At 49.5% G+C, this 21,721-nt stretch overlaps 1 protein-coding gene across 1 annotated transcript; it reads right to left on the minus strand.

Moving 5' to 3' along the window:
• Positions 1 to 441: 441 nt before the first annotated feature.
• TICRR (TOPBP1 interacting checkpoint and replication regulator) lies at positions 442 to 18,088 on the minus strand. Its single transcript, XM_035554645.2, has 22 exons — positions 17,325 to 18,088; positions 15,337 to 15,622; positions 14,553 to 14,794; positions 14,060 to 14,303; positions 13,474 to 13,606; positions 12,559 to 12,701; positions 11,635 to 11,841; positions 10,989 to 11,131; positions 10,408 to 10,502; positions 9,949 to 10,042; positions 9,697 to 9,776; positions 9,163 to 9,405; positions 8,469 to 8,565; positions 8,239 to 8,308; positions 7,409 to 7,549; positions 6,838 to 6,928; positions 6,291 to 6,352; positions 5,301 to 5,456; positions 4,430 to 4,587; positions 1,940 to 4,238; positions 1,209 to 1,322; positions 442 to 873 (listed from the first exon to the last, which is right to left on the minus strand). Exons 1-22 carry the CDS (start codon positions 17,982 to 17,984, stop codon positions 755 to 757), a joined length of 5,877 nt encoding a protein of 1,958 aa, XP_035410538.1. The 5' UTR covers positions 17,985 to 18,088; the 3' UTR covers positions 442 to 754.
• Between the last annotated feature and the right edge of the window lie 3,633 nt (positions 18,089 to 21,721).

Raw genomic sequence — 21,721 nt, forward strand, 5'->3', positions numbered from 1 at the left:
ACTGACCCATTCACGTGGAGGAGGAGTACGTAAGTGTACCGCCCCTGGCGGAGGCAGATACGAAGGTACCTGCTTTAATGATAGGGGGACTCCTGAGTAGAAGCAAGCCCCCCGCTGCAGTTGAAGTTGTGAGCACCCCTACCACAACCCCCCTTTCGCATTTTGAGGTGTAACGTTAACTGAGTTAAAAGGCAGCAATCGGAAATAAAATCACCTTCTGATCTCATCTCCAGTTATTCCACCCCAAGTTTTACCTCTCAAAGAAGCGTCCCTGTTCGTGGCACGCTGGCTGCAGCTAACAGAGGGACCCATTTAGGATGAGGACAAGACAAAGAGCAGGAGCGTGCAGCCTGCTTTCTGTGCAGCTGCCTCCTCCCTCATGCAGTCACAACCTCTTGCCCACAACATGGGGTGGAGACAGACTTCCGACCAAGTGACATTGTGAAAATTCGCATCAGTTTATTTTTACAAGAAAGCCGTCAAAGGTGGACAATTCTCCCTCTTCACTGAGCAGGACTGAACCTTCACCGCACAACTCAGCTACTACATGCGGGAGAAGTGTCAGAAAGGACGGAGAGCTGCCATAATTGAGGTAAAAACCTTTAGAGCAGGCCCTATTTCCACTGCTGTATCCTTGCATCCCCTCTCCCACCAATACAGACAGCTCCAGGACAGCACCAATTAAAAGTTCCTTGTTAAAATGCCCATGGCACAGCTCAGGTAGTAGTATTTCCCATGTTGTATGGCTCCAAATTCAGCTGAGCAGCCTTTTCCGCGAGTAAGTCCTGCTGAGGGGCCGCTTCCTGGAAGCCGCGCCGTGGAATGGAGACAGCTCCTGGCTGGTAATAACTTCAAAGGCATCCGATTCTCTTTCTACGAGAGATGGAGAAATTAAAGCCACAACCTGCCAAAAAGTTACTTCCTGGTGACTCCAAGAAACCCAATATCAACAGGAGCAGTACGCTGAACTTCTGTTCTGCTACTCTTTTCTTCATTGCTACCACCCCACCTTCCAAACTTCCCAGTTCATGCCAGATTTCTCGGAAGTGCAAGAGACAGACACAGAAGTGGCCAACACACATGCAGGCTTTCTGCACGAAGCCCAAGCCCTGGCCCAGCACGCTCTCGCTCTCATTTAACTGCGGGCAAGGGGCGCACGCTGGCCAGCCTGCTCAAGCCCAGCCTTCCCTTGCAGCACACGTGGTTACCTCGAGCACGTTTCCTCCGAGACGGCGGCGTCTGCCCCTTACACAGCAGCGGGGACTGAGTCAGTGCCAGAAGGCTGCTAGCAGAGAGCGCGCTCTTCACCGGTGGAGTTGCGCCTGGAGAAGCACAGAGACACGCTGCAGCAAACTGACAACTCGAGAGAGCCGTTAGCTAAGTCTCAGCCCTTATTCTACCTTGAAGCTTCCATCAGCACAAGTAGTATTTAGAATTTGTCTAAAACGGGGGGTTTCTGGCACCAAGCAAGTCTGCAGCTGCATCTTCAGGCATTTCATTTTCTTAAAATCCATTGCCTGGTCCAATTTCAACACGTACTGCAGCGTAAGTGCTGTCGCTTTCCTCAGGTCATGGTTTGTATTCCATCCTGCGTGCTGTAGTTACCTTACAGAACCTTTTTTCACTACGTGCTTCTACAGAGAGCAACTGGATGAGATTCTTAATTTTTCCTTTTAATTTTTCCAGCCTCCTGCTCTTTCATATCTATTCTCTCTTGCATCATTATTACTCCCCTGATGAAATGCTCACAAACAATGCCAATAGCTGAATTCCTCACATCTGATCTGCCTCTGCACATAATTAGCTTCCGTGTCATTTGCAACCCACTCTTCCTCTCTATCTCAGTCTCCCTAAGATAAAAAGAAAATAGTCGTGTCTTTTCTCTCTCCTACCCCACACTTCTAGCCATCTCTGAATTTCAAGCGTGCCACTTAATTACCTGATAAAAGGAAGACATCATCATCCCCCATGCAACTGTGCTGCACAGGAGTTACGAGTGAACACGCTCTGGGCTTCTCCGAAAGCACCGAGTCTATCCTTGATTTGCTTCTGTTGCCCTCATCTGGGGAAAAGACACAGAGATCCGAGTTGTGCTTATCACTGCAAGTTCTCTTAGCCTCATGGTTCTCCTCCTCCTCTGGAGCCAGAGATGTAAAGGTCCGCTTCCGAGATTTTAAGCCAAAAGTTCCCACGACAAAGCTCTCTTCAGCTCTGGGTTCAGAATCGGTAGGAGACGCCTGATCCTGCAGCCTGCAAATCCCTTCCAGTTCAAACTCTCCGAGCACACTTACTACTTTGCTACTGCAGTGCTCCAAGGCCCTCACTTCTCCTTCTCTGCCTGCTGACATCCTTATTTCATCCGCATTTTTCTCACTTCGACCACAGCTAGCGTTAGCAGTGCTGCCTGCTGCTCTCTTTCTCCGAGGCCAGTCCTTGATAGCCTCAGGGGTGCTCTTCCCCTTCAGCTTTGGAGAAGGCGTCTGGGGAACTTCTGCCTCCAGGGGCGACGGGGAGGTGGCGTTCGAAGCACAGCTTGTTGGGGTGTACGACTGGCATATGTAGGTCTGTCCCCCACCTTTCCCAGGCGTACTGTGGAAAGAGCGGAAGCAGGAGGGTGAGACGCAGGCAGCTGCTAGCTTCCCTGGGTGTTTGCTACACGAGGTCATCGCAAGATCACCGAAGGGGCTTTCTCCGCCCTTGGGTTTGCTGGCGTTTGCTTCAGGTTGAACTTCCAGCGCTGAGCAAGAGCTAATCTTCTTAATGCGAAGCTTGGGTAAGCCTGACGCTTGCATTTCAAGTTCAACCTCGTAAGTCGGCGGGCTAGCAGAAGGCACTTTGCAATGGCCTTTAGGAGTGGAGAACCTGGCTGGAAGCTCAGGGTTCCCCATCCGTGCTGCGGCCTCCCGCTGCCTCCTGTCCGCCGTGCAGCGTAAGGAGTAGGCAGGAGCAGACTTCGGTAGAGGAGGTGAGGTACTCAGGGCACATCTGGAGCGTCTCCTAAGAGATGGAGCCTTTGTCCTCGTGCATTCTTCTCTCAGTAGGCTTCTTGGCTCCACCTCATCGCTGCTTGTTTGAGAACTGCTTAGGAAGGACTCACAGGTGCTCGCACTGGAGTTACCCCCCTTAACCACCTGCTCACACTCCACCTCGGCACTCAGCGTATGTTCTCCAGCAGGCACCTTCGGAGAGGAATGCTCTTCCACATTTCCTGGGTCCTTTCCTGGAGAAGAGGTTTGAGCCATTACATCCATTGGTTTATTTTTCTCTGACACAGCGGTATTTTCAGGAATTTGGGGCTTACAGAGCTGGAGGCTTTCTACGCAAGAGTTATCACCATTATCACGATGATTGTCCTTGTTTCTGGAAGGTGTTTCACATGGACGTGAGAGGTCCTCTCCTCCAGAATTTGGCTCACATCCACCTTGCTTGGAGGTGTTAAGTGGGGACTTTGGCAAAGAACCAGCGATACCTGGAGATTTTAGAAGAGATCTTTTAGGCGCATTAAATTCCCTGTGAGACTCGCTAGCCTGCACATGAGAAGGAGAGCTGATTGCTGCGGCACTTGTAGAATTTCTACAGAGAGAAGAACTGAAGGGAGACTCCAGCTTCACAGTGAGCTCAGACATTTCTACAGTCGGTGGGCTGGCAGCTAAGGTAGGTAACTTTGAACCTGAACCTTCAAGCTCCCTGGGAGCGCTTTCCGTTGCTTGAGATACGGCTTCTGCCTGCACCTGGATTTCACTTGGAAAGATATGCCTCTGAGTACCAACTGAAGAGGATAATTTTGAGAGGGATCTCAAGGAACACCTTGGAATTCGCAGTTCTGTAAGAAAGCTTTCCTGGAGGGCAGACGGGGAAGAACCAAGTGGATTTGAATTGTTCCGAGGTAGTGAAGAGTTCACAGCGTTCGATGCCTCGTTACACTCCGGCATTTGTAAGCCAGCCTCTTTGCAAGGAGGGGAAAGTTTCTGTTGTGGAGCACAATCCTTAGATGTTACTTGCAGTAAGCGAACCCTTTTACTTTCCATTAACGCAGGTGGGGACTTGACCCCTTGTACAGGACGAGAAAAGTACTTTCCCAAACACTTAGCTGCACTCTGCTTGGCAGCTGGACTTCTGCTGGGAGTCTTCTCCAGTTTTTGGGGAGTCCTGTGGAGAATGCGAGGTGATCTCCTTGGTAGTTTACTGGCAGAATTCAGTAGCTTCTGCGTAGATTTATGAGGTGTTTTTCTAGGAGTCTGCAGTGGAAAAAAAAAGGAATCAGCCTTGTTCTATTCCAACAGTATTATCCATCCTTCTTAATATTTACTTCAAGGTTTAAAGCAAACTGTTTGATTAGACTTAAACACTAAATTTAAGATGTATAGGTCTCACTAAACATAAATAGAGTAAGAGGATTGAAGGAAGAGAGAGGGGCAAGTGTTTTTACCTGACAGGCCGTCAGCTCCTCCAAGTTTAAAGAATCTTTTCTTGTTCTCCTCCTTCCAGATGAATGCTTCTCTGCAGGGCTACACTTATCAATGACTGCACCAAAAAAAAGTCTCTTGGGAGTCTGGACTGTGGGGCTCCTGGAGCGCAGCTTAATGCCTGTGAAGTAGAATAGTACAATTCAACTAACACCAAGTAACTTGCCACAAACAATTGTCTCAATCACTTCAGATGTACGGACAGGTAGTGTACAAAGCTGTCTGCTCTAGCAGTTTTTCTAGCCTGATATTAAGATTCACTAGAATTATTATTTCTCAAACTAAAACTAATATCCATCCATAGAAAGAGTGCTCCTGAAAAGAAGAAAAAGCTCAGCCTCCTATTTTATTTACAGCTCATAGCATCAGAAAGTTCTAGTTCAAGACTAAGGATTCTAGTAGGTAAAACAAAGAAATAAGTGAAACCATTGCAACTGATAATCCTACTGAGAAAGCCAGCAAAGAACAACCCATCAGTCATTGCTTTATGCCTTTATGCTGCCAAGAGACAAAGTAGCTTTAGGATTTCTGTCCCAAATTTTACAGGGTTGCACTGCACTTAAGGGATGCAGAATGGCAATCAGTGATATTCTGTTAGATGGGCCTGACTAGTTGAAGCTGGCAGTGTATTCATCATAGAAATAGCTGCCCCTCCATCCTACAGATGGAGATTCTCAGTTCAAAAATTAGTCGGGATGAGTTTTTCCTCTACAGAAGACATTACATGATAGCTCTTCACTCCTTACGGTCTTTTAGAGAACGAATCAAACTTAGAGCTATCCGTGCCAGCTTTTCAGATCAGCAATATCAGCCTGCTCAAGTTCCATTCAGTACCTGCTACATCCTGCTGAGTGCAGCTCTCCTCTTCTCGTCCTTGGTGGACTCGCTGTGAATTCTGTGAGCTGGGCTGCGTAGCGGAATAGAAAACACCAGAGTGGGTCCTATTCAAAGACAGTTGTTTGATGCGCGGACTTCTTCTTAAACCTGCTTCTGAAAGGCAACATCAGAGACTGAGCCTTCTTTCTCCCTCAACAATGGGGACATCTTCAGGAACAGATCACAATGGAAAAGAACACACTAAGAAGAAACTTCCACGCAGCTAACATTATCTCACATACAAGGGCAAGTACGTGAAGAAAAACGCTTCTACTTTCCTGGGGCGTTTGGAATACTAATGCCCACAAGTCTCCTTCCAAATCATAGTCTCCTGTCCTCTTAAGTCATTTCCTCCCTCTCCAGCAATTGCATAAGAAGGAATACTAGAAAAATCCATATTCGATCCAAGTTACATCCAGATTACATTAGTTAACTCTCCATTAGTTAACTCTCCTCTTTTTACTATATTTTACCTTCCTACTTGCCCAACCATGCTCTTTTCTTCTTCCTTCCTGGGGAAGGGAAACAGCAGCAGCCAATATGACATAGCCACCTGGCTCTGCAGAACGCCTGTCTGTGACAGTAGAGGTCAGAGCAGTTTTAGGGTCCCAGCACTAACACATCACATTCAAAAAAAAAAACCACAACCTGTGTGCTAGTTTGACCATAATTACAGCAGCTCAAGGTCTTGTTGACCCATGAAGTCCTTCAAATATCTTCACTTAAGAAAGGTAAATAGTAACTTTTCCAAGTGAAAATACATAGGGTAGTCAAAGGGTAGTCAAAGCAGCAAGCTGCAAGGAGTTCCATCAGAGGAGGCTGTGCTCCACCAAGAACTGCAGAATACTTCTGTATCACTTATTTGTGAGTTACCTAAATTGAAGCACACTCGTCTTAAGGACTACAACACAGCAAAAATACCTTTAATCAAAAAACCTTACTGCTTACCAATTATGGCCTTCTCTGGAGACTCTTCTACAACACCAGTGTCACAGCCTGGATCAGAAGACCTTGGAAAAAAAAACAATTTAGACTTTACATACTGTTCACGTTTACAAAAACGGAACTTACCATGAAAACTGAGACGCAGTACTATATTCTACAACAATACACTGCTTTGGGGGCTACTCTGAGCAGCCAGTAAGCACTCTGCCTCCTATTAAGACATGACTGAGTATAAGCATCTTTCTAGCTGTAGGATAGATAGCATTTGCTTCCACATGAAACTGCTAAGTTTAAGCCTGGATTGCGCATGTTGCAGCACAGGCTTCCTCTTCAGAAATTCTCAGAGCAGCAGCTAAACCTAAACAGCACTTTGCTGCAGGAATTAAAGTACTTTTACTTACACTATGAAACTTAGCCTCCACTGGTTCTCTGTTCTCTTTGCTACCTTAGGTGAAGGTGACACTTTCAACACAAAGAAGATATCTGGTTCGTGTGCTCGGCCGTTAAACACCCAGCACTTACTGACAAAATTCAGAAAGAGCTTACTCACCGGCCTTTGATCTGCCTATGCAGTAGTCTCCTAGAGACCTGCTTATGTAGTGGTGTTTCCGCAACTCTCTTGGTCAATAACTTGTGATGATCTTAAAAACAAAGAAATTCAAGCAATGAATGGATATAGCACCACGCAATTATAAAGCAGTTAGGAGAAAGAATTAATTTCACACGGGTTTCAGCTTACGAATGACTGCCGATATGGAACAACTAGGCATCAGCCTCCCAGCACTCAAATTATTTTATATATTTAAGAGTCCAGTGTCTACACTTCTTTCTTATTCCCTCAATTTATCAATAGCACTAACTTTAATGTGACACATAAGCTTACTTTCATTCTTCAACATTCATCAGCAGATCTTTTTGTAACCAAGCATTTTTAACATTTGATTTCTTTGTGAGGTGTATGGAATTCAGTAAAAACCAGCTTTCGGTTCCAATGCCATCCTATTCTCTATACAAGCAACCACAGCAATGATTCAAAATGCTTTCTCCTGAACTGAAAACACTGCACAGTTAGTTACAGAAGCTCTTTCATAGCTATCCTACACATGCCAGTTATGACCTACCTTTAGCACCTTCATCAGAGCATTTGTATTTTAGGCCTTCCACAGCAGATACTGACTGGCTTCTAGGCATCTTTTTCATAGACCTTTTGGATGGTGAACGTATCCCTTCGTTGAAGAGGTTCCTCCTTACCTTTGTAACCTCTGTGAGGCAAGACAAAGCAAGAAACGATCAGATTAAAAGGAAAAAGTAGCAAGTCAGAAGTACTTTAGAGGCCAGAACACACTGAAAAGTGGCGTGGTTTGGTTGTTGTTTTTTTTGTTTGTTTCTTTTGGGGGGGGGGGGGAGGGAGAGTTGTTACTGGACTGTGTCATCCTCTAAATCCACCCTGGACTTGTATTACATTTGTATTATCCATACTTTCCAGCAATAAGCTGCTAGCAGGTGCCATAGCAGAAAAAGCTGCCAGCCAGCATCCCAGATGGAGCAACACTGAGTAAGCTACAAAGTCTCAACTGAAGTACATGTGGGTTCAGGGAACAGATGTGGGATTTAAATCTATTAGGTATTTTTGAGGAGAGACATCCTGTTTCCAGATGTAAGAGCTTTCTCCTGCCCTCACTCTTTTTCAGAGCAGATGGAAATAATTGCAACAGCCAAGGAAGAACTGAAAGGTTGTGGTTTTTTTCAGGATATATGATGCAAGTTTTCTGTACATGAGCGCACAGAAAACAACTATTTTTCTCCTCAAAGTTTTTTTTTCCAGAATTCAGCAAAGTTTCCTTCAGATTTCCAGGATGCTTCAGCATGATTTCATGAGCTCATTGAAATTTACAGGGATAGCACGTGCTGAAGACGCACCTTTCCATGGAAAAGCTAGAAGTCAATATACCTTGCACTGCTTCTTTCTGCAGAGGCATTTGTTGGGATTTCTCAGTGGCAAGGTAAGAACGTGAGCTCTCCTAAAACAAATAAAGAAATTAGACTCACTGGAAGTTTTGATACGAGGCATACCTACTGAGTTAATACAAAGCAAGACTTTCCCCACTCAAGTGTCACTTCACAATGCTGCTGCACCCCTGCACGAGCAACCCACACACAACCCTTCTGTGAGAGTTTTACCTTTCTGATGGGAGTCTTGGCTGTCTTGGGAATCTCAATTTGACGCAAGTTCTGTGATGCTTCTGTCATGCTCCTGTGTCTGGCTAATATAGTGTTCCTTTAAGAAGTTATACAAAGGTGAAGTTAAAATAAGATCAGAAGTGTAGTTATCAACCTAACGACAATTAAACATGGGTTTCACTCTTGAGATAGAAAGCCTTTATCTAAATTCAGACTGCAAATTATTAGTTAGCACAACATTTGTAACAATACTGAAAAATGATTTGCAATATAACTACTATAACTAACTTTAAGGTTGGTATTAAACTCACTTCACAGTTTGCAGAAATGTACACAGAATCCCCAACACAGAGGGCTCCAGTAAATCGCAGTTTTCACTTTAATGATGCAGGGTCACCTAACTGCGTAGTAGAACTTCTCTCAGAAAAGGCCCACAAACTCTGCTTGCGCATAGAGCAGGCATACAGAATCAAATCAGGATTACACTTTGATATAATAAAATAACGGGAAGTTATAATGAAAACTGGGAGCCCTTTATATTTCCCATCAGGCTTGCAGAGCTCTCGGCAAGTGTGAGTTTGCCCCAGCTAGCCATCCAGCAACAGAAACCAAAAATGATAGAGCTATAGTTCAGTTAGCTCCACAGACACAGGCCAGGCTGCAACAAGCTGCCTCGCTCGTTTGGGATTATTACCTTCTCTTTTTGGCAGATCGGGTGCGCAGTTCCTCCAGCTGATCACCCTCACTGCGTAGGCAAACAGCACTGGGAGTTAGGGCAGATGATAAAGACTCTGGAAGGCCTGGAGATTTGCTATCCAGAGTCACTAAATCATCACTGAAGAAGTCTGAAGGCAGAACAGATGCCAGCTTTGGTGGTATTTGTGTACCCAGACTGTAGTAAAGATCTCCAAGGGTCTTCGGTATAGAATTCATATACCTAGAGCATCAGAGAACCCACATCAAGTAAAGTCCCCCACAAAACCAACTACATTACAATCCCCAGGTTTAAACAACCTTTAGGTATCAATTAAAAAAAGCTTTTTTGCCATTAGTTTACATGCTTATCAGCTACGTTTCCGTTAATTAAAAGTGTAACAAGCAGAATAGTCTAAACTTCTTAGAATTACAATAACGCAGTAAATCAAAGCTGTAGATTTCTGTTTACTCAGAGAGCATGCAACTAAAACCAGAGTCCTCAGTACCAATTGAGTCACGCCAAAAAACTTACAATTCCAGTATGTCCTCTAGAAACTTTGTAAGATACGCTGGGTCTTCAGTCAGACATAAAATGCGCAGCATATCTGTCATCTGGAAGAGGAGGAAGCCAGGTGAGAAAATGAATTAGGCCATGACAGTTGTTAACACCAGATTTTTAACAAGGAATACAGAACGTTACAGTAGAATCAGGGGAAAACTACAGGTTCCAGATCTACATCCCTCGTGCCGTCCAAAACCACAACTTGGCCTATAGTTTACTCACCTCTTCTAACAGCTGCTCCATTTCATCAGTGTTGCTTTGTAGTGAAGGGCACTGAAGACACAACTCAAGGCGCAAGAATACCTGAAGTTGACACCTAAGAAAACAAGCAGTCATTTACTGCCCCCTTTGTCTGGAGGAAACTGGGTATTTACTTCAAAATGTTTACTCAAAAAACAAAACAGTAAATATTGCAGGGGAAGTGGCTCCTTTTGACAACCTAAATCAGTTAATACTTCCTTTTGGCGGCAAGGGAAATGTCTTATTTCAGATATTGGCCGCAATGCTTGTCATATAATACATATTTGCATTTAACGAAATGTTTTTACTGCAACCAAAGATTCTTTGGAATGTTTACCCATGTAAATACCTTTCCACTTGCACAGAAAAAAAGTTACCGTCAAGAATTGCTAACTAACTCTATAGTATCTCTGAAGTTGAAACAAATAAAGTGTCTCGTACTCTCTGACTTTGGTTTCTTTCTCTGAGCCATGCTGTTGTCTGAGCGCTTTGCTCGTCTTCAGGAGATGGTTTCTGACTCGTTCCATGCAGGCCACCTGTAAAGACACAATTACAACAAAGTTTGTAATTTTGTGCCACTATCTTGGGAATAGCTTGATTTTTTCTTCTTCTTCTTCTTCAAGGAAGGAATTGCTTTGATTTCAGTGACTTAGCAAAGATTAATCACGAAAAGCAAAAAACAGAAGACAACTTTTTAAGATATGGTTTGTTAGAATTTATTTTTTTAAAATACTGTCTTTAAGCAAAATTAAAATTCAAAATGAGGTCAATGTAAATGAAAAAGGATCTGCTGCAATCTTTTACCAATGGTGTGAACTGATAACTGAAATGGATTTTCTGACATTCTTTACAATTATCTACAGATTTTTACTACTGATTCAGCACAGATAAGAGTTAGTGGTTTTGACCAAGTGCAAACATATAAAAAAATTAAGGCAAATTGAAGGAAAAAAAGTAGCCCGAAATAGCAAAAACTCAAATTCCTAGACTAGTAACAACCCTGCTTACATATTCTCACCTACCTCTTTCTCTTTGGCGTTTTGTACTTTCCTTTTAACGGCCATGATCATGTTCTGGGCACACACAGATGAAAGAACTTCCTCAGCAACAGCCTTCTGATAGCTTGTAATTAGGTGGGCCTGCAGTTCCTCCTCAGTTTTGAAGTCTGCAAGGGAAGCGGTTAAAGTCAACTAAATACCAGTTTACCACTCCCTACTGATGAAAACCCCATTCCAACTGAAGAAAGGATTATAGGAGGTCGTTAACAAGACTTTTCTCCATCAAAGACGCATGCAGACCACAGAACAATAACAGAAGCAGCCCTAGGTCCAGAACAAATGATCCAAACATCACCAAGGGGTACTTCCCTTTACTTCTTTTGGTACAGAACTACAACAGAGGACACCACAGATCTTTATTGTTCTTTTCAGGTGGAGCAGGAAATTAATCCCAGAAGTTATAAAATTATGATGTAAACCTTTACAGAAACCTACTGGGAGAAAGGTGGAAAACTAGAAGTAATAACCAATGTGTGCCAACGCGAAGATATAGAAACCCAAACAATCTGCTCCCTACCTACTGGTACTCCATTATTTTCTCTCTCTCTCCTTTCCTTAAAAATCCAACATAACCTCCTACAAATATCAGAACTGCTAAGTCAGTACACACCTATTGACACTTTAAGTGCCTTTTCTTCCAGTTTTTCATCCAACCTTTTTGCCGAAAGCTTCTGTGGAACCTTCTCACTCACTGCTGGTGACACACCATCAGGTTGAAACTTCTGTGCTTTTACATTCAGTCTTGCAACATTAAGCATCTGCAGGGATCTGGACATGGTCTTCATCTTCTGCCTGACTGGAGTTCGGGGAACCCCACCTGCAACACAACAGAAAGGGAGTTAGTTCCACCGTCGAACAATGAGGCAGGAACACCACCAAGGGAGAACATCATTTAGAGTTATGTGCTGCTATCAGGCAAGATTAGTAACTTTTAGGTGAAAATAAATAGGCTCTAAAAGGTTTGTATTTCTCCACGAAACGTACAGGCAGCAGAGGAGGTAGCTAGTTCTCCAAGTCAGAAGTGACCAAAAATTTTCACTCCATGTAAGTTAGGAGTAGAATCAGAAGTTGCATATACCTGAAGCAATTTTGTGTCACAGAAATAGAAGTACCTGAAACAGGGATATATCGTGAGGATACATGCACCACTGGTTAGCATGCTAAAATGTAACGATGAAACTCTTCTGGAAAACAAAGTACTTAATTCCTCCAAACTAGGAAAAAATAAAGAGGTTTCCAATATTTAGCAGAACTTGTAGCGGTCCCTGTTCCAACAACCAGTGAAACTGCAGAGCTCTGCATGCTGTTTTTTAATCGTCACGGTGTAGCCTTGAATTTAGGAGCCATTTGGGCCGTACTAAAGGACAATATTAATATTTAAGTTATGCTGTCTTTAAATAGAGAAAAAAATCTAAAGCATGCCACTACTCAGGAGAGGATGGATCTTTAGGGTTTATACAATAAGGAGGCCTGCTGAGAAATTTCTATCATCTTTAATTGGTAACATGCACATATAATCTCAAATCATACATACGTCTTTTTCTGTTATTTCCTGGTCCAGCTGTGGCAGATATTTCACTGAATTTTCTTTGGTACAGCTCAGACAGACTTTCTGAGAGTTCCACTTCAGATTGGTCTGCACCATCCTTCTCGTTAGCACAAGGAACCTGCAGGAGCCTACATAAAAGAGCAATTCAATGCAGGTATCAAAAAAGAGAGGGGGAGGCACACCTCTTGTTCTTACTGCACATGAACCTGCTTCTACATGCGAGCCTTTCTTCCTCTAAGCCTTAGGGAAGCACGATTCTACAGTGCCAGTAACACAGGCTGGTACTCTTCTAAAGCCTGCTCCCTAACAGCCTTACAGAAGCAATAAAACCACCCAATCCACCATCTTAAAAGAATCACACCAAACTGGAAACAAGCACAGCAGGAGCTGCCTGATGTACGACAAATGCCACTGACCCATGTCAAAAGCACACCTGAGCAGCTTCATGCTACCTAGGCTGTCCTACGTTACGCATTTTTCATGTTGCATTCAGCAAGACCTTTAAAGAATGCAGATTAATACGTTCTCAGCAAACACCAACAGCGATAACAAAACCACTTGTCTTCCAGTACTTTGCAGCGAATCTTACTGAAGCAGAAGAGGTGCAATCTGCCACCTGGCAGATCTGAATAGCTTTGGTCATTTAAACCATCTATCTCACTCCTGAAGCTGTCAAGACCTTAATGCAGGCTGACTGCTACCCAAATATCCTGTTCCCACTCCCTTTTGTCTCACACACCAAGGCATACTGAAGCAAGAGCATATCATGCCTTTATTTCTGTGCTCAGTTTACTAAGATGAGTATTTCAGTCTAGCGCTTTGAGCAACAATACAGCCATGCTCCCTAAGAAGGGTGCAGAAATTCTTGAGTGCTGCTCAGTCTTGTTTCATGAAAAGTACCTGAACGACTCCATGAGGTCTGAGCCCGCTCCACAAACGTTTGATGAATGATACCATGCTTCAAGCGCTGAAGGATGCCAACTCCCTGTACTGGACAGCTCCCGTCGGACCCACTCTGGCATAGGAGTTTCTTCTGAACAGACAAAAATAAAAATATTAGAAGGAAGCTAAATGAAATGGCAGAAGGCTCTGAGGCCTCCACAGAGGCTCTAAGACAGAGGTTTCCAGAGCTCAGCTCATGGAGGGACAATTTACTAGCCATACATCAGGCTGGGAGACCTGTGAGATTCACAGTAACACAAAAGAGGTGAGCCAAAATCAGTCTCCTTGCAGCCCCATGCGAAGGTTTTACAGAGATAGCCCACGTGACACTTTTTAGAAACTTGTCCCCAGGCATGTGCAGCTGTGCTTTACCTACAAGGCAATAGAAACTAACGCTGTCAATAGAACTGAAAGGCCTGAGCCACAGAAATCAAGACAAAACGAGACTCCTCACTGAGGAAATCATGAGATCTGATTTGGAGGGGAAGGCTCTGAAGCTCGAGTGGATCAAAATACGGTAAGCTTTGCATTTCCTAATGCCCACCTGCGCTAGCTACAGAATCCTCCGTTGACATGTCAATTTTACTCAACACACTATGCACAATATCTGGGAGATGCAGAGCGGGATCTTGGGAAGAGTCCTCCACCACAGCTCCTTCAAGGTCGCGCTGCTGAGCTTCTGCGGTCTGCTCGGCACGCAGCAGAGTGAGAACCGCGGCGCTCTCAGAAAGCGGTGACAGAACAGCAGTGCAGGGGCACCACGTCTTAGACAGAGACACGTCAGCAACCTACGGTAAAAAAATAATACACGTTTACATTTTCTGGAAATATACAAAGCCTTAATGAGCACAAACATTTTACAAACTGGTTGTAGACATCCGTGATCTTCTAAAAAACGTTCCAAATTTAGCTCCAAATGAGCAATTTGCAGTGTAACAAATACCAGTATTATTGTTTTCACAACATGACACCGTCACCCTTTTTGCCACAACTTGTTTCACAACAGATATTAGCTTAGGGCAAAGAGAAAGATTTACCATGTGCAGTTCTTCAGCCACTAGACTCCTCAACAGCTGATGAAACAGTACCCGGTTATGTTCTGCGCAGTCAGCCTCGGAAATGTGCAGTATCCAGCTCTCTGTGAGAAAGCTGCCAGCCTGCATCCAGTTCCAACCCGTCAAGCTGCCTTTCAGGAAGATATCGACTGGACAACGCAGCTGTTGTTGGCTCATGGCTAGAGGTTCCAGAATCACAGCACAGTTTTCCTGCTTCTTTCCTCCTGTGCAAGGATAAAATAAAAAGAAAAGCCCTAAACTGTGTAAAAGATTCTTTTATCTGGATGGAGACAACTTCAAGACAAGAAAAACAACTATCGAGACTAAACAGGGAACAGCTCTTCAGTAAGATCTCCCCAGGCTCTCATGAAGGGACTGCTAAAGAAAGAAAACGCAGGCTGCACGCTGCTTTAAAGCTAAGTTTTCTTTTGAAGGCCCTTTTTATGCATCTTCTCGGTTTAGCCAGATTGAAGAAACTGAGCTAAAGCACGTAGAAGGCTGTATGCCTATATGGTATGGGACCAGCAAAGAGCTCCTCATGCATCCAGACTTCCGGAAAGCTTGGAAGAGACCCGAACAGGAATACAGGCCAATAACTCTCATACCAGAGGAACAAGAGCACTTGAGGATTTAAAGCACATATGATAATAGGAAACACAGACCCTTAAACATCTAAAGTTACTCCCGCTCATGTTGTACACAAGGGAAACTCATCAAGCACCCTGGCTAACAGCCTTGCTATTATTATGCCTTTAAAGAAAATTACCGGGCATGCTGAGAAACAACGTCCCTTCTTGCTTGGGGAATGCTGCTTGAAATACGGAGGCCTTCGAAAACAAGCAGTTCAAGGTTGAGTCCAGCGGCAGAAGCGACGTCCACGGCAGCGTCTGCGGCACTGGGGAACTTGGGTCTCCAAGAAAGCCGTGACCAAGGTGCGCCCTGTGGTGGCTCAGACACCGCACTAAGGTTTCAGACGGCAGAATGGTGCCTCCTATCTGGTGGAGCAGCTCAAGCATTGTCCAGTATCCAACGTGATCCGGGGATTCAACCACCTGAAACGAAGTAACAGAGGGGCCTCGAGTTACCATTGGCAGTGAGACGATCTCTCCCCAAACGACAAATCGAGACCGCACGTTTTTAGGAGAAGTGGTGTAACAAGCATGCACAGAGCAGCTCAGTTCTTCCCAAGTGTTCTCGTGGACTCTACCAACTTCCTGGGGCAGCCAACAGAGAAAAGACTACCCCAGGTGAACTAAGAGGTAGCCAGTCCTTTCAAGGATGCGTTTCTGAGGTTAGTATCTAGACACCTGAACTGCCACACTGCTTATTTGCAATCCAGAACAGCTAGAACTACCTAACTCACTCCAAGGACAAGACAGCCCATCAATAAACACCGTAGTTACTAAATCACTGACACACCCCAGTCAAAAGGCGAACTCCCATTGCAGCTTCCGTTACAAGGACGGCTTCCATTGCGAGGACGCAGGCAAAGCAGAGACGTTTAACGCCTTCTTTGCCTCAGCCTCCAGTGCTGATGCTGGGCTGCGGGACCCAGGGTGCCCTGAGCCGGAGGACCGTGAGGGTGGGAACGACAAACTCCCAACCGACCCTGAGCGCGTGCGGGATTTGCTGCTCCTCCTGGATCCGTACAAGTCCATGGGTCCGGATGGGATTCGTCGCAGGGTGCTTAAAGAGCCGGCTGACGTCATCGCGGGACCTCTCTCAATTATTTTTCAACGACCTTGGGAACGTGGAGAGGTCCCACCGGACCGGAAGCTGGCAAACGTTGTGCCAATTTTCAAGAAGGGCAAGAAAGACGACGACCCTGGCAATTACAGGCCTGTCAGTGTCGCGTCAGTGCCTGGTAAAATTATGGAGATGATGATCCTGGGAGTTACTGAAGCGCACCTGGGGGACAGTGCAGTCAGTGGTCCCAGCCAACGTGGGTTCACGAGGGGCAGGTCCTGCCTAACAAATCCGATCTCCTTTCATGATAAGATCACCCATCTAGTCAACCAAGGGCAACCAGCTGATGTGATCTTTTTGGACTTCAGCAGTTTTTGACACGGTTTCCCATAGGATCCTACTGGACAAAACGTCCAGCGTACAGCTAAACAAAACCATCATGCGATGGGTGAGCAATTGGCTGACGGGCAGGGCTCAAAGGGTTGCGGTAAATGGGGCCACATCTGGCTGGCGGACGGTCACCAGTGGGGTCCCCTAAGGCTCTATTTTAGGGCCAGTCCTCTTCAGTGTTTTTATAAATGATTTGGGTGTAGGACTAGAAGGTGTTCTGCGCAAATTTGCCGACGACACCAAACTTGGAGGAGTTGTGGACTCGGATGAGGGTGGAAAGGCCTTGCAGAGAGACCTGGACAGATTGGAGAGCTGGGCGATCACCAACCGCGTGAAGTTTAACAAAAGCAAGTGCCGGGTCCTGCACCTGGGACAGGGCAACCCCGGCCGTCGGACTTTAAGAAGCGCTTGGACTGTGCACTTAGTCACGTGGGCTGAATTCTTGGGTACACCTGTGCGGTGCCAGGAGTTGGACCCAATGATCCTTATGGGTCCCTTCCAACTCGGGCTATTCTATGGTTCTGTGATCCTAGCCGTCAGCATCTTACCGACCAGGACTACGTGGCAGTGGCTGCAGACCTCCCTCCCACCCAAAGCACACCACACAGAACGGGATCCCCTCCCTTCTCGTACAGGAGCACGGCGTAGAGACGGCCCAGCAGAGCCTTCGCTCCCTACCTGCGACCACTCGGTGGTGTCCACCCAGTACAGCGTGACCTTCTGGTCCGCCAGCAGCTCCTGGACGCCCCTGGGCAGGAGTTTCTCCGCCACCTCCTGGGCCGTGGGCGGCCCGGGGGGGGCGGCGGCGGCGCTGCCGGACACGAACCGCCGCAGCTCCCGGCCGGAGTGGGGACAGGGCGAGAAGAGGAACACGGCGTTGGCGAAGGCCTCGGGGGCCGCCCGGCTCTCGGGGGCCTCTCCCCTCGCCGGCCCGGGCGCTGATCTGCGGCTGCCGCGGAGGGGCTTGGCGGGGGAGGCGATCTCGGGCCGCTCCCACTGGAAGCCCAGCAGCGTCTCCTTCAGCCCGCCGTGCGTGAGGGCGGCGCGGGGCGCGGGGCCGGGCAGGCCGCTGCCGGCGGCCCCCATGCGCTCGGCCAGCTCCTCCTCGAAGCGCGCCCAGGCGCCGGGCCCCGGCTGCCGAAAGCCGCCGCCCCGCGAGGCCCCGCCGCGGCCGCCCAGCGAGTCGAAGAAGCGGAAGGCCCAGCGCAGGCGGGGCGGCCCGAAGCGGCAGCACAGGTGGTTGAGGAGGCGCAGGGCGCCCCGCCGCAGCCGCGCCCGCCGGCACGGGCTGGCGGTGTCCAGCAGGAACACGGCGCTGGGCGAGCACGGCACCGACATGGCGGCGGCGGCGGCCCCCTCACGGCCCGGCGGCCCCCTCACGGCCCCTCACGACGCCGCCGCCGCCATTACGCGCTCGTCTCCTCGCGCCTCAGCTTCGCGCTCCCTCATTGGCCGCCGCCGCCAGCCCGCCTCCCTGAATCCGCGCCTCTCATTGGCTCGCTAGGGATGGGGGAGCATGCGCGTTGTGCGGGCCCGCGCTCCGTGTCGGAGCGGTGCTAGCTGCTGATTGGCCGCAAGCGCCGCGCGCCGCCTCACAGGCGCGGCGTCTGGTTGGCGAGCGGCGGTGAGGAGCTCGAGTGGGCGTGGCCAGCGCTAGGGGCGAGCCGATTGGTGGCCGCCGCCGGTTTCAAACTTAAAGGCGGGAGGGGAGGGCGCGGCGGTGACGTCATCGCCTGGCCGCCCTCTCATTGGGCTCCGTGGCGGTGACGTCAGCGCGGCGGGGGCGCGCCGGCGGGTGTTCGCGGGGCACGTGCCGGGGGTGCGGGAGCGCGGCGGTGCCCGAGCCCCGCTCCGCTGGGGCCCGCACGGGGCCGTTCCCCAGGGGACCCCCGCCCGTGGGCAGCCGCCGCCCGCCCCCCGCGGCCGCGGGGCTCCGCGCCCCGGCCTGAACCGGCCCGGCCGGGCGTGTTCCTGGAGCACCGGCGCCGTTAATGGGCCGGAACTGCCGCCCGGCCCCGGGAGCCGCCACCCAGAGCACGGGAAGGACACGGGGACGCGGCGAGCCGGACCGTGCCTCTGGGGTCGCGCTGCCCAGCGTGGCTCTGGGGTCGGTGCAAAATGCCCGGCCTCGTCTCCCGTTCCTGGGGCTTTCCTGCTGGCCCCAAACCTTCCGTGGTCCCCGACCTTCCTTGCGTTCACGCCCCGCGAGGCCAGCACGCACTCCTGTGTGGCAGGGCGGTGCCCTCGCGCTCGCTGCTGGGGGGCAAATGACAGCCCGAGGTGCCTCGCGGCTCCTCTCTGCTGCAGCTCGCTCCTGGGTGGAAGTGGAGGAACCGCGGCTCAGGCAGCCGAACGCCTCGGAGCTGCTTCTCGGCCTGCTCGGGGCCTGCCCTGCTGGCCAGGGCCCCGGGGGCTACCGGCCCTCCTGCTGGGGGCTGCTCTCGGCCCCATATGAGGTGCCGTGGCTGGGGGCTGCTCCTGGCCGCGCCACTTGTCACTAAGTCACCGGTGAGTGCGTGCCCTGAAGATGAGGCAAGGCGCTGGTGCTCCCGCTGCCACCGCACAGCAGCTGGCATCCGTCCCAGCAGCCCAAAGAGGACACTTAGCAGAGTGTGACCAAAACCTGCCCTACCAGGGACCGCCTGGGACCAGAAATGCGTGCAGGGTACAGGGACGTTGTGGCAGCGCCCAGTGTGGGAGCACAGGACCCAACAGCCCCACCCTGGGGGCAGCCACCCACCTCTCCTCCTCCCTGCTGCTCAAGCCCCTGCTCCTTCCCTGCCTGCGCCAGGTATTTGCTCCTGAAGCTGATCCAGCTCTTGGGGAAGCTGTGGGAGATGTTGGCTGAGCCCCAGTGACCGGCTTCTTTCCCAGCCTGACAGCCAGAGCCGCTCACACCGCTGTTCTTGCGCTGCTCTGCGCTTGTGCTGCTCACCGAGAGGTTTGCCCTCTCCGCCCGCTCCCCAAGGACACCGACTTTTCCTCTTTCCAATAAAGCCACTGGGCTCTCGCTGGACAATCATTTACTTGCTGATAAACGTGGTTTTGTGGGAGGAAGGGAAGGCCACCAGAAAAATCATTTGTAGATTGGGCTCACGTTTGGCTGGCACTCTGATCCAAAAAGTGTTATTCTGAACTTAGAAAAGTCTTGCTTTCTTTTGACCTTTTTCTGACGTTTCTCTCTGAACAATATTTAATGGCGAGGCCTCACTTCAGATACGGGCTGAGAAAGCCCAGACCTAAATGCAAGGTTTGATCTCCCAACGCTTTGTCCAGCCCCAGTGGAAAGTTTGTTTTTCATTCCGCTGAGCCAGCCAGAAAGCTTTGTTTTGGATTGCTTCAGGTGCTTTGCTTCCAGGACACTCCTCAAGGACCCGCACACAACAAGTCACCTGAGGTGCTGGACGAGGCCCAGAGACTCTCCTGTGCTGCGTGAAAGCTTCGGAGCTTCCCCACACCGTGTCCCATCAGTGCCCTGTCCATCCTGGGTGCCCAGCACTACTGGCAGTGGCTGTTGTTGCTTTGCCCCTAATTTTGGAGGAGCAAGCAGGGCTGGGCATTAGTGTCCGTTGTGCCTCTGGGCAGCAATCTGACAACAGCGGGAGCTGCAGGAAGGTTTGGGTGCTTCTTGGACATTAAAGTCCTCGGAGGCGCCACTGGCCTGGGCGCAGCGTGACGGTGAGCTCACTGCTGCCTGCTGGGGAGCAGTTGGGTGCTGCGAATACCTGCAACTGGGGCAAATTCCTCGGTTCTCCATCTTAATGGAAGGGAATTTGATCTGTCTCCGTCTGCTCACTGGCATGAGCTCCGGCGTAATTCCAGGGTGGAGCGGGACGTGTCCCGTTGTGCTCCCTCCAGAGGAGCACGACGCACAGCGCATACCTTCTGCGGTCACCTCTGGGACCAGCCCAGCGCCCGTGCCCCGGCGCAGGCGGCGATAAGATCTGCTGGGACAGCTCGCAGTGAACCAAGGAGTCCCCGTGCCCTCCTCTCCTGGGCGAAGCTGCCCAGAGGCCTCCGGGCAAGAGGGAGGGATTTCTGCACGCTTCAGATTTTGTTTTTACGTCTCTGAAATATTTTTAGTGCTCGTAAAAGTGAGGAACTGGGAGAGACCCAGCTGGGACCGGTGCGGTACAACCCTCACCCAGAGCCTTCCCAAGGCAACCGGGACCTGCCCGCTGCCAGCCCAGTTCCACGTCCCGGAGCAGAAGGACAAACGGACCTGCCCCAAGTCCCTGCACAGCCCTGCTGATTTCCTCAGCAAACCTTAGGCAGGGTGGCTGGGGGTACATTCACAGACACCCGCACGCTCACGGGGGCTTTGGTGGCTGACACTCGAAGGCGTTAATTGCTGCGAGGGAGGGGAAGGGCAGCTTGCAATCGACCTGGCACTATGGGCGCTGGACGTGATGGGACCGCGGCACATCAGGCAGGTGTTGCCCCCACCAGGCACGGCTGCGGCTCACCCTGGCGTGGAAATTCCAGTACCGCCCTGGGGAGCAGTGCTCCTGGAAGAGGCTCCCAGGGCACAGGCGGGTGAGAGCAGATGAGGGCTGAGCCCCGTGTGCGGCAGCCAGCAGAGCGCGCCGGCTCCGACGGGCTGGCAGAGGCGACGTGCTGATCTGCAGGTCGATAAGGAAGGGGCAGTGCGAGGCGGTGCAGCAAGGTGAGACTATCGGGCCAGTGGAAAAGCTATTATCCCTCGTGCTCTGCCTGCAGACGCTGAGGAGGGAGGCAGGGGACAGAGCTGCCGCAGGACAGCCCATGTGGGACCTCCCGGGCTCTGCAGGGACAGGGCTTTGCCGCTGCTTTTTGGGGGATGCCACCAATTCAGTGAGACCCCAGACTGGAAAGCTCTGTGGTTTGCTTTCTTCTGCTAAAGAGTTGAGTCCCCACATAGAGCACAGCTGCTGGGGCCAGGCTACCAGGCTGTAGCAGGTCCCCTTATGTTACGAAATGCTCCTTTGTGCCTCCGTGTCTCCTTTCTCAAGGTTTCTAAGAGCTGCTCCAGGGCAGGGCTGAGGACTGGTCCCGCCACGTAGCAGACAGGAGGACACCCAACTATCAACAGTGCT

This window comes from Cygnus atratus, chromosome 11 (genome assembly GCF_013377495.2).
Source record: "Cygnus atratus isolate AKBS03 ecotype Queensland, Australia chromosome 11, CAtr_DNAZoo_HiC_assembly, whole genome shotgun sequence".
Taxonomy (NCBI): domain Eukaryota; kingdom Metazoa; phylum Chordata; class Aves; order Anseriformes; family Anatidae; genus Cygnus; species Cygnus atratus.

Excerpts from the sequence above, each read along its gene's own strand:
- TICRR (XM_035554645.2), bottom strand. The coding sequence starts at position 17,984 with ATGTCGGTGCCGTGCTCGCCCAGCGCCGTGTTCCTGCTGGACACCGCC. Across the intron at positions 13,607-14,059 it reads GGATTCTGTAGCTAGCGCAG|AAGAAACTCCTATGCCAGAG; the intron begins GTGGGCATTAGG and ends TTGTCTGTTCAG. Across the intron at positions 10,043-10,407 it reads AAAGAAACCAAAGTCAGAGA|GTGTCAACTTCAGGTATTCT; the intron begins GTACGAGACACT and ends TTGTTTTCTTAG.